The 12,724-nt window shown below is 44.6% G+C and overlaps 1 protein-coding gene across 1 annotated transcript in view; it reads left to right on the top strand.

The window, feature by feature from the left end:
• The window catches only part of LRRC1 (leucine rich repeat containing 1), a 129,237-nt gene that overhangs the window by 38,046 nt on the left and 78,467 nt on the right, over positions 1-12,724 (top strand). Inside the window, exon 2 of the mRNA XM_043907080.1 lies at positions 9,277-9,394. Coding sequence (XP_043763015.1) covers positions 9,277-9,394 — 118 coding nt within the window. The remainder of the gene's footprint in view (positions 1-9,276; positions 9,395-12,724) is intronic.

Genomic DNA, 12,724 nt, shown 5'->3' with positions numbered 1-12,724 from the left:
TACAATGTTGCCGAAATCTGTTTCCTCATTAGTGAACTAGAGATGAAAACCTTTCCCTCACTGGCACATGTAGCAATGGGATTAAACAAAGTGCTCAGTCGCTCAGCTGTGTCCCGCTCTGCGACTCCATGGACTGTAGGCCTCCAGGCTCCTCTGTCCATGGGATTATCTTGGCAGGAATAATGGAGTGGGTTACCTTTTCCTTCTCCATGGGATCTTCCTGATCCAGGGATTGAGCCTGCATCTGCTGTGGTTCCTGCATTGGCAGGCAAATTCTTTACCACTGAGCCACGTGGGAAGCCCAGTGAAATAAAAATGTCTAGGAAAACTCTAATTTGAAAAGATACATGCATCCCCATGTTCACAGCAACACTTCTTATGATAGTCAAGACATGGAGCAACCTAAACGCCTGTCTACAGACGACTGGATAAAGGAGGCATGGTACATGAACACAGTGGCATAGTGAAGTGAAGTCGCCCAGTCGTGTCTGACTCTGCGACTCCATGGACTGTAGCCTACCATACTCTCCATCATGGGATTTCCCAGGCAAGAGTACAGTGGCATACTACTCAGCCATAAAAACAGAAATAATGCCACTCTATAACAACATGGATTGATTATAGAAGTGAAGATTCTATAGAGATTATAGAAGTGAAGTCATACAGAGAAAGACAGATATATGGCATCTCTTATATATGAAATCTAAGAGAACGAGACAGTTGAATCTAACTTTTATACCAAAAGCAGACTCACAAAGAACACAGACTTACAGTTACCAACAGGGAAAGTAGGGCGGTGGGAGGGATCAGTTAGCAGTTTGGGATTAGCAGATACAAACTAGATAAACTAGATAAACAACAAAGACCTACTGTTTATCACTGGGAACTATATTCAGAATCTTGTAATAAATAACTATAATGGAAACTAATCCGAAAAAGAACATGAGTGTGTGTGTGTAACTGAGTCATTTTGCCATACACGTGAAATTGACACATTGTAAATCAACTACACTTCAATTAAATAAAAAAGTGTGTGTACCTAGCTTCAGTTCAGTTCAGTTCAGTCGCTCAGTCGTGTCTGACTCTTTGTGACCCCATGGACTGCAGCACACCAGGCCTCCCTGTCCATCACCAGCTCCCAGAGTTTACCCAAACTCATGTCCATTGAGTCGGTGATGCCATCAAGCCATCTCATCCTCTGTCGCCCCCTTCTCCCACCTTCAAACTTTCCCAGCATCAGGGTCTTTTCTAGTGAGTCAGTTCTTCGCATCAGGTGACCAAAGTATTGGAATTTCAGCTTCAGCATCAGTCCTTCCAGTGAACACCCAGGACTGATTTCCTTTAGGATGGACTAGTTGGGTACCTAGCTTAGTTTTTCCTTGTCAAGGGGGACTCCTTCTTTATCAACATCTGTCAATTCTGTGCGGAACTTGATGTCTTTATTGAGGTGTAATTCACAGGCCATACAATTCCCCCACTTAAAGTTCATGATTCAGTGGTTTTAGTATATTCGCAGGGTTGGGCAGCCATTACCACAATTAATTTTAGAATGTTTTCATTGTCCCCAAAAGAACCCCATACCCATTAGCAGTCATTTCCCGTTTCCCAGGCAACCGCTAATCTACTTTCTGTAATTTTATGCATTTTTAACTGCACGCTTGTTATATTGTGTGCTAATAGGATTGTCATGTTTTTTTATGGTACATTGAAGGTATTTTGAAATGCAGTTCTAATATTTTTAGAACTAAAAAGAGCCCTTCAATCATTTAATGCTTATTTTTTACACAAAGAAACAGAGGACCAGGGAAGTCAAGAGATTCCCCTGGGGACATTCCCATTCCATGCCTCTTTACCAAAACATAGTAGAAAAAGTATTTTATTAACACTCGTTTCATCAGTAGTTCCTATTTTTGAGAGTTTGCTGAAACCCTTTCAAATTCAAATTCTGGATGTGAGATATGATCCTGTGAATTCTCTGCTTTAGCGATGGATCTTTTCACTCTTCTGTGAATATTTCTTGGGTCTTTTCCCTTTGACTTTCTTATGTATTAAAAGTCATGTCTTAACCAAAGTTTATCCAGTATATTATTACATTTTCTGTTTAGGTTTCCTTTGGAAAAATCTTTACTCTGTGGTGAATCATAGAGTTTTATAGGATAGTCTGTCTGGCTTTTATACGTGTTCTTCTGTGGTACCCCTGAGGCCCCCACCTCATTTTACAGTAGACCATTTAATCTACCAGATTCCACCCGTTCCAAGCCTCTTCTCAGTATGAGTTTTGTTGCTCTTTCCATCTACCAGTGGAGACTTATTTCCCCATTCCCCTCACTATGGCAGAAGTGACATGGTGCAGATTTCAAGGTTTCGACTCTGAGCGTCCTCCTGGACTCTTTGCCCCTTTTGAATGCTGATCCGAGAGCTTCTTGTATGAAGCCACTGGATCAAATGGCAAAGGAAAGAGGCCTGTGGAGAACGGAGGAGCTCCAGCTGGGTGTTGGCACAAGTACCAAACCATAAGCGTGAGGCCAGGGTGGTGGTCTTCCTGCCCCTCTGACCCGCGCTGAGTGAAATTGCATGAGTGAGCTCAAGTGAAAACAGCAGGCCCACAGAAATGTGAGAAATTTTAAAAAATCATGTTGCTTTTGAGTCACTGAGTTTGAGATGGTTTGTTGTGCAGCAGTGACTGACTGTTCTATATAGATGTTAGCTCTGTAGCAATGTTGAGATGACCACAGAGTATGATCCAAGTGGAGTCCTTAGCTCACTGCTGAGCACAGAGAATCCCACAGTAAAGGGTGACGGTTAATGGCTGCAGCATGATCATTCTAATGTTATTGTTTTGGTTACTGTTGGCCTTTGTATTTCTCCTCCTCCAGACATAATGTCATTGCTTTTCATTATCATTACCTCTGTCAAGGTGAAGAATTTGATGTCATTGGTCCTAATTGTCTGGCATTTTCCCTTTCTGATTAATCAGTAGTTTAAAGGAGAAGGCAATGGCACCCCACTCCAGTACTCTTGCTTGGAAAATCCCATGGATGAAGGAGCCTGGTAGGCTGCAGTCCATGGGTCGTGAAGAGTTGGACACGACTGAGCAACTTCACTTTCACTTTTCACTTTCATGCATTGGAGAAGGAAATGGCAACCCACTCCAGTGTTCTTGCCTGGAGAATCCCAGGGACAGGGGAGCCTGGTGGACTGCCGTCTATGGGGTTGCACAGAGTCAGACACGACTGAAGCGACTTAGCAGCAGCAGCAGTAGTTTAAAACTTTTAAAACTTCTCTTATTGTGAAATAAAACACATATATTAATAGTGCACAAAAGCATAAATATACAGCTCACAACAAATTATAAAATGAAAACTTGTGACTAGCACTCAGGTTAGAAGGTTTAGAATTGCCAGGACTCCTGAAGTCCATTTCATGCCCTTCCTGATAACACTTCCCTCACATCTAGAAGTAGCCACTAGCTTGATTTAATACTCATCACCTCTTTGCCTTTTTTAAAAATAGTTTTTACCACCTCTGTATGCATCTCTAAACAAAGAAGTTTAGTTTTGGTGAATTTTCTACAGTATATAAATGGAGTAACATACTGTGCCTTCTTTTGTGTCTGATTTTATTTGCTGAATATTATTTCTAGATTTCTCTGTACTCTTAAGAGTAAGCTTTCATTTTCATTGCTGTGAAAAATTTCATTGTAAGAATATATTTCTGTCAGATGTACTATTGATGGGTATTTGGGTTATTTACAGTTTTGGGCAATTATGAATAATTCTGTCAAGCACATTCAAATATATAAAATATACTAGAATAATGTATGTGGAGGTTTTTTTTTTAACAAGTATGCAAAGTACGTACCTAGAAGAATTTCTGGGTAATAAAGTCATGGTCACTTTTTATAAGTCTCATAGTGAAGAACATTGCCAGATGATAAAAATGATAGATACTGTAACATGATTATTTTCACCTGGAGATTAGAACCATTGGTTTACAATATCTTTGGCAAGCTGGTGGACCACAAAGGCAGTTCAGGTCTTTGGGGATAGGGATGTGATGAGACTTTGGTAGGGTGGAAAGGGGTCAGTGTTTAGTTGAAGTGTTGAAAAATGAAAGTAGTCAGTCAGTCGTGTTCAACTCTTCGCGACCCCATGGATTGTAGACCGACAGGCTCCTCTGTCCATGGGATTCTCCAGGCAAGAATACTGGAGTGGGTTGCCATTTCCTTCTCCAGGGGATCTTCCTGATCCAGGGATCGAACCCAGGTGTCCCACATTGCAGGCAGATTGTTTACCAACTGAGCCGCCAGGGAAGCACAGCTGAAGGGCTAGAAGATGCCCAGAAGGAAGTCTGTGAGTTAATCTCGTGTCCTGACAGCCCAGAGACAGACAGCTTTTCAGGAGTTTAATCTCGTTCTTTATACTGTCTTCCTCCAGGTGAGTCTGCAACAATGGTTCATCTTTTCCCCACTTTATGGGGAAGTTTGGGGAGACTGTTGATCCTTGGCCATATGGTGATAGCAAAGGATGCAGCTCTTTTAAAACTCAGATTTCCTAAGAAGAAGGGAGAGGAACTAACACTTTATCAAGAGGAGGAAAAAGGATCTTGTTAGAAATGGAGAATGGGAAAAAGAAACATTCTGTTCAGCCAAATTGAAGACTCTGTATCTACTAAAAACAATGGAGGCTATAAGATGACTGTGGTGTGGCATCGCAGGCCAAGGCAATTTGGGTTTCTTTGCGTGTCACTGTACAGAATGTGCTCGGTGTGGGCCAGGGCGCTGTAATCACGGTGCGGTGGAAGAACGGTGTCTGTGTGCCCCATCACGCGATCGCCCTGCCGAGGCGCCCTGCCAAGACTGCCGTGGGAATTGTTCCTGTGGGCCCTGGCTCATCCCAGAGAAGGCAGAACGGTTTATATACTTCTGGAGTTTTCCTCCGTGACTGGCTGCAAGTCCAACACTTGAAGATTCAAGCAGTCCTAGTGGTATTGTGTCTCTCTTTCAGAATGCAGTTGATTTAAAGCATTTGGAAGCCAAATTAGGGTCCCATCAGGATAATGAGGGAAGGACTGAGGAATCGCTGTTTTCACTGTGGGATGCTGTTGGATAGGGCTGTTTCTCCATCTGGTCTGTGTGTCCCCAGTTGAATAAAGTAGTATTTGTGACAGATTCTTTTTGAGGATGTTTTTAACATGCAGAACAACTTAAATTTGCTTGCTTGAAATTAGGATTTAAAGTTAGGGTTAAATTAGGATTTCTGTTGAACATTGGGATTCGAAGCTTGTCATTTCCACAGGCATAAAACTAGCTTATTAGCCACTGACAATCTAAGTCCCTGGTTGACTTGGTTTCTTGTATTTTTTCAGAACGGTCCTTGAATGTATGGATTTGGTGATGGCTTTTGTGCCATAGCGTTCCTGGAAAACAAAGTGAGCTTTTCATGCCTGAGTAAACACATCGATGCATTATGAAACTGTCAGACTCTTTTGAACAACTGGCATAAGCTCTGTTATTCAAATGTGACTCTTCTGAATGGCTTTTGTGTCAGCTAATGCTTTAGTATAACCCACATAAAGAAATTTCAGAATCTTTCCTTAAGAAATTAAATTTCAGCCCTATGACTGAAGAACTCCAAAGGATTAGTCCTTTTGTTGAACATGCTCATTATCATATATAGCTAATTGGTAGCATTCGTTTGAGGAGAGTCATAGTTCGTTTTAAAATATCTGTTTTGTTAAAAAATAAAATTGTTCATGCATTTCCTTGTCTCTTAGCATAACTTTCCCCCCTATGTTCTCTTCTCAACAGGTACATGTGCTTTTCCATAGCATACCTGCCATTTTGTCTTCTTTTAAAATTATATTTGCATCATCAATCTTTTTCAACTTCTCTGGTCTTTACAGTAATTGTTGGTTGCTTACTACTGTGTTCTTAATAACATGCTAATCATTTTCTTTATTTGATATGCTTTTCATTTCTAGTGATAGGAATGCAGAGACATATTGTAGCTGCTTTTTCTTATTTTCAATTATGTTACAAGAACAGATGCCCAAAAGTATTGTTATGATGTCAGTGGACTTGAAAACTTTTTATGTTTTGTATTGCCCAATTGGTTTCCAAAAGGTGATGCCGCCTTTCTGATTATGTAAGTTACAATCCCTTTTACCAAAGGAAAAACCCAATGAAGCTTATTACATTAGGGCTAGGGTTAGGCAGCCTTCATAACTATCATTTGGAGTACCCTGTTGTCTTAGTAGAGATGTTTTCTTTTGTAAATTCAATATCTATTTTTAGCAAGGTAATATATGTAAATAATTTTTTAAAAATCCTATATATCTTCTGTCCTCCCCTCCCGCACTCCTGTGTCTTGCTTTTGAGAACCCCCCAGCTCTGGGATTTCTGTTAACATTTGCTTCCACATTGCTAAATGGCTTGCTTTTACGTTTGCGTTTTACCCAGTACTGTTTAGTTATTTATTGATTTCCTTCTGTGGAAGATGAGTCTTTAGCGCTTACAGTTTCTTTCCTATCCTCTCAATATTGACATAATATAAAATTTGCTTTTAACAGTATATAAATATTATGACTGCATAAATATTGTTCATAATCAAATCTTGTATTTTGACTATATATTTTTTACTCTGTATTTTTTTTCCTGGAATTAATAACACCTTCCTTTTTTTGCTTGCTTTGTTTTCTCTATTTCATTTTCTAATTTGTCACCAAATAAATTTCCTGATACCTCCAGACATGTCAGATAATCTCTCACATGTGTTTTTATTTTTTTCCCAGCTCTCCTCTTAGGGCCCTCATATTATCTTCAGTGTAAACTGGCTGCTCTCGGGACCTGCTGCTTCACTGCCATCTTGGAATGCCTTCACGGTTTTAGCCTTTGTTGTCTCCTGTTTTGTTGATTCTCTGGTTTCTGAATCTCAGATCTTCCTCCTTTTAGATTCCCTTCCACATTTTGATGGATTCTTGAGAAACGTGCAAGGAAGATACATTTTTTGAGACTATGTATGTCTGAGAATGTCTTTTATTCTTTCATCATACCTGATTGATAGTTTGGCTGGGTATGTGGGTTTGGGTTGGAAATGTTTTCTTGGAATTTTGAAGGCATTGCTCTGTTGCCTTCTTACTTTCAAGGTTGCTGTTGAGTCCAGTGCCATTTCTGAGTTCCAATCCTCTTCCCTTTCTCTCCACCCTTCGGCCTCTGGAAACTTTTAGAATCATCTTATTTCTGGAGTTATGAACTTTTATAATATTCTTTGGTATTCCTATATGTTTTGTTTCATTCATGTAGTTGGTCACATGGTGGGCCTTTTTAACCTGGAAACTTATGTTCTGCAGTCTGTATGTTTCTGTCTTTGGAATATCTGTTCATTGGATGTAGTACTTTGCAACCTTATCCTCTAATTTTCCTTTTTCTTTTATTCCTATTCTGTCTCTCCATCTCTTTGTCTTTCTATTCTCCCTTCTGGGAGATTTTTAGCTTTACTTTTCATCTCTTTATTTGGATTCTTACCTTGATGCTGCACTAGTTTTTAATTTCTTACAGTTTATTTCTTCCTCTTTTATGGCTGCTTCACTTCCTCTTGTTTATCTATGTCCGAAGAACCTTGACTTTGTTTAAATGAGATTCAGGCACCTGAATTAACAAAAGAAGAGAACTGAAGCTTTGAGTGCCTGAATGGGGCTTATGACCTGGGGCTTCCCTCTTGTATAATCTGTGTCTATATAATCTGTTTTCTTGCCTAGAAGCCTGGCTGAAGGGAGAAGGGGATAGATCTCATGGAGCAGGCTCTTACCCCCTTCTCTATTTCCAGTTGCGTGCCTCATCCCTGATTTTAGCTGGTCTTACAGTCAGCTCTTCTGGAGGAAATTTCCAGTCCCCTTGTGCAAGCCAGAGGAGGGACTCTGGCCACTTAATTGTCGTTATATCCATTTTCAACCCATGCTCCTTCCTTCAGAGGTGAAAATGAAAGTGAAAGTCGCTCAGTCGTGTCCGACTCTTTGCAGCCACATGGACTGTACAGTCCATGGAATTCTCCAGGTCAGAATGCTGGAGTGGGTAGCTCTTCCCATCTCCAGGGGATCTTCCCAACACAGGGATTGAACTGAGGTCTCCCACATTGCAGGCGGATTCTTTACCAACTGAGCTGTCAGGGAAGCCTCTGCCTTCAGAGATATCTGTACCTAATCTCCATAGGCTACTCACTCCACAGCTTAAAGTTCAGCTTTGTTTTGACTCCTTTTATTTGCTGCCATTTATTTACCTGTTTCCTTTGCTTCAAGGATTTTGTCACATGTCTAGTTTGCTTCTCATCCCCTCTCATCTTGAATTGTCTTCATCCCTTTATTTCATATTTTTATATCTGTGTCCATCTCCCTATAAATTCCTTTAATGCTATTTTAGTACAGTTTTTAAAGGGTGTGGGGCAGAAGGCATTTGCCCTGTGTGCCATGGTTAAGGAAAGGATCCAGTGCAGGCTCTTTTTTAGACTGACCAAAAATATTTCCTTTTCTCCTACACACACTTGTGGGATATTTATATATTTTCTGATGCACAGGAATTTCTTTTGAAATGTTTAAGAAATATTTTATTCTAATTTTCAAATATCTTTACTTAACACTGCAGATTTCATACCAGTTTGCATAAGTAGAAAATGTGACCACCTATTGGATAGTTTAAAGGAGGCATTACTATTCTCACTGAGTTACTTATTCATTGTGAAAAATTTTTAATTTTGAAATAATTGTTGCTTGTGCACAGAAATGCCTTGTGCGCCTCGTTTAGCCCAGTGGTTACATTGTCACATGACTATGGTACAATATTAAGATCAGGAAAGTGACATTGGTACAGCCCTCGCTAATTTTTAAAAGACGTTAAAAAATTTTTTTTTATTATTATTTTTTTAGCTGTGCTGGGTCTTTATTTGCTGTGCGGGCTTTTCTCTGGTTGTAGCAAGTGGGGGCTGTTTTCTGGCTGTGGTGCGTGGGCATCTCATTGCAGAGCGCAGACTTCAGTAGCTGCGGCTCCTGGACTCGCGAGCACAGGCTCAGTAGGTGTGGAGCATGGGCTTAGTTGCTCCACGGCTTGTGGGATCTTCCTGGATCAGGGATCAAACCCGTGTCTCCTGCACGGGCAGGCAGATTCTTTACCACTGAGCCCCCGGGGAAGCCCCTAGAAGACACACTGTTTTACATTTCATATTGGGCAAAAAGTTTGCATTGCAAATATCTGTGAGACCGACATGAACCTGTTTTGTCTTTCAGCAATTTTTCCAGCTGGTCAAGTTACGAAAGCTGGGACTGAGTGATAACGAGATTCAGCGACTCCCTCCAGAAATAGCCAACTTCATGCAGCTGGTGGAGCTCGACGTGTCCCGGAATGGTGAGGAAAAAATGGTTCCACGTGAGCTGTCCCGTTTGTCTCTGCTGATGCTGATAATTTGCAGTTTTTAGTAAATGTGGCTGGATGAATGTCCAGGAGGAAAGCTGTGTATACGTTTTGGGATAAAATTACTGCCGTTATCGAAGTTTGTCACAAAACAAATTTTAGGCGCTGATTTTCTTCCAGTCAGCTCACCCTCATTCACAGCAGTGGAGAGGGGCCTGAGAAATCCGCAGTTCTCCCCTCATTTGATGGGAGGTGACACAGAGGGCTGGGAGCGTGGTCACTTCCTCAGGGGGCTGCTGTGGTGGGATCCGTGCCCGGGGAAGGGCTGGTCTCTCCTGGCGGTGGCCTGGCCCCTCACTGCTCCCCCGAGAACCTGCCTTTCGGCTGCAGTGAACAGACCTGCCTGCCATTTCGGGCATTTCTGTCCGTCTCATTTATTTCTGACTACGCCCTAGGTAGGCCTGCCCTCTTGAATTTGTATGGCATATTTGTGAGTTTATTTTGATTTTCAGATTCCACTGTAATGTTGCCTCCTTTTAATGAAACGGCCTGACAGGGTGTTTATATCCTGTTTAACCTTTCACTTTTAAATGGATACCTGGTTTCACCTTGCGTCTTATAGCCTTAGAGCATTCCCGGGGTAGACTGGTCCTGTGGCTTGTTGGAACATGTTTGATTAATTACCTCGAGTTAAAGTGGCAGCTCCTAGGAGCCCTGTCTTTAGCGGTGGAATTCTGTTCTTGCGAGAACTCTGGTTTAATGTCCTGAGGATAAGCCCACGTGTACTCTGGTTTATAAAAACGACAGTCCGTTTCTGTCTCACCTGTTGCACACCTGCTTTGTGTTTTGTTTTGCTTTTCTACAGAAATCTGTAGGTTCCCTCTCAACGACCCTCAGGTCTGGCTCTTTCAGTCTGGTGTCCTCCGCAGAAGCCCCCAGGCCTGGATGTAGTATTTTCCTGTGGGTCCTTGTTATAAGGCAGCAGTGATAATCAGTACTAGATTGAAAATGTGGAGAAGAAAACAATGATTTACCCCCCCCCTCACTTTTTAAATTGCCGCCCCCTCTCAGATCCCGTAATTGGAAACTGTCTTTAGGTCAAGTCATTTGCTCTTGTTATAGGGTGCACTTTTGTTTCTCATGAGAATTATTTCTTCCCTTGAGAGTACTACAGAAAGTGAAACAATTGTTTGGGGGGCTTGTTTGCTGTCTTCTTTGGTTGCAGGAGAGCCGGCTCTCCTCAGGTCAAGGGGTTTGGTGGTGAGCATGGGGGTGGAGCTGATGTCCTTAAAGCGCTGCCCTGGGCCCACACCTGACAGTGTTCTCGAGGTTTCGTGACCTCGCTTCCGTTTGTGGGCGCTCTGTTCCTCCCTCCACGCTGACCTGCTGGCTCGCAGCCCGCCTCTTCAGTCTCTGTCTGTTGTGGTCTTCTGCCCTCGCGGTGGCATCTGATGGCCGTTTCTAAGTGAGGCCTGGTTGACCCAGCGCATCTTTCTAAGGCAGCCGTGAGCCCCCAACTCCAAGTCACTGGCTGCCCTAGACACTGGCTGTCCCGCAGCAGGGGTGGCCGGCAGTGCAGAACGCGGTCAGCCTCCCCTTACACCGCTGTGCAGTGGGGGGACGCCCGGCATCTCCCCATCTGAGGTCCGGCATCCCCCGTCTGAGGTCCGGCGTCCCCCCGTCTGAGGTCCGGCGTCCCCCCTGTCTGACAGCCGGCATCCCCCCGTCCGAGGTCCGGTGTCCCCCCTGTCTGAGGTCCAGCATCCCCCCGTCTGAGGTCGGCATCCCCCATCTGAGGTCCAGCGTCCCCCCTGAGGTCCGGTGTCCCCCCCTGCCGTCCAGCGTCCCCCCTGTCTGAGGTCTGTCGTCTCCCCCTGTCTGAGGTCTGGCGTCTCCCCCATCTGAGAGCCGGCGTCTCCCCCCCGTCTGAGGTCCGGTGTCTTCCCCCCCCCCCCCACCATCTGAGGTCCAGCATCCCCCCCCCACGTCTGAGGTCCGGCGTCACCCCCCGTCTGAGGTCCGGCGTCTCCCCGTCTGAAGTCTGGCGTCTACCCCCGTCTGAGGTCCGGCGTCCCCCCCGTCTGAGGTCCGGCGTCTCCCCTCCCTTCTGAGAGCTGGCATCCCCCCGTCTGAGGTCCGGCGTCTCCCCTCCCTTCTGAGAGCTGGCATCCCCCCGTCTGAGGTCCGGCGTCTCCCCTCCCTTCTGAGAGCTGGCATCCCCCCGTCTGAGGTCCGGCGTCTCCCCTCCCTTCTGAGAGCTGGCATCCCCCCGTCTGAGGTCCGGCGTCTCCCCTTCCTTCTGAGAGCTGGCATCCCCCCGTCTGAGGTCCGGCGTCTCCCCTCCCCATCTGAGAGCTGGCATCCCCTCTGTCTGACGTGCACGTGATAGAAACTGCTCGCTCTCGTCTCAGCGGCGCTCTCAGTGGTAAAGACTGGATGGCTGTGAACTCTGCAGCGACTTTGAAAAATGACCGCTGAAATCACACAATGCAAAGAAATCAGATAGCCTTTCTGAAATTGGCATTAAGAAGGAAAAGAAGCAGGGGTCCAGAAATCCTCAAGAAAGAGGAGACGTATTGGCTTCAATTATTTGGGAGCTAAGGAAAAAGCATAGAGCTGGAAGGTTGCAGTCCCGTTACTGACTCTCGTGGGAAGACGTGCTCCGTATCAATTCAGTGTCGTCAGGGGCCAGTTGTACTGGTTCCCACGTCAGCTGTGTCTTTCGAAACATTCAGAGGAAGAAAGAAGGGCTATGTGCCTGTCCTCATGCACCCGTTTATACCTTCCAGCGTGTGGATAGGAGGGTGTGAGCTGCCACTGAAGCCCCGTCAGGCCCCAGTGTTGCCTTTCCCAGGGAGAACCTTTCCTCCTGTGGATCTGCCCCCTTTTTGTCAGGCTCTTGTGGAAATGCTGGGGGACTTAACCACCTGCTTCCCCTATTGGCAGAGGCTTGCCCTGGTGTGTGCACGTGTGTGTGTGTGTACAGTGGGAGTGGTGGAGGAGGCTTGCTTTTGGTTGTAAAAAAGTTGCACAGATGACAGAGCAGAGAGGGGTCCTGGTTTTAACATCACCAGCAGGAGCTTGGGTCTTGAGCTGTTTCCAGACCAGGCAAATCTGCCAGTGTCTCCTCTCACTTTTTCTGGCTGATCAAGTCCCATGAGTGTGAATTTCCTAGGCAGGTCAATCAAGGTGATAGAGACTGCAGCCTGAGAGACCATGTGGGGACCCCCACTTTTCGCGGATGCAGGCATTTGTAAGGGTTTGGGGCTTGTGTCTGGGGGCCCGTGTAAAGCTCTAGGCTCCTGTAGCCCCCGCAGAGGCGGC

This window comes from Cervus elaphus, chromosome 7, assembly GCF_910594005.1.
Source record: "Cervus elaphus chromosome 7, mCerEla1.1, whole genome shotgun sequence".
Lineage (NCBI taxonomy): Eukaryota > Metazoa > Chordata > Mammalia > Artiodactyla > Cervidae > Cervus > Cervus elaphus.
The sequence above is the reverse complement of the archived record's forward strand: the minus strand, read 5'-3'. Positions and strand labels throughout refer to the sequence as shown.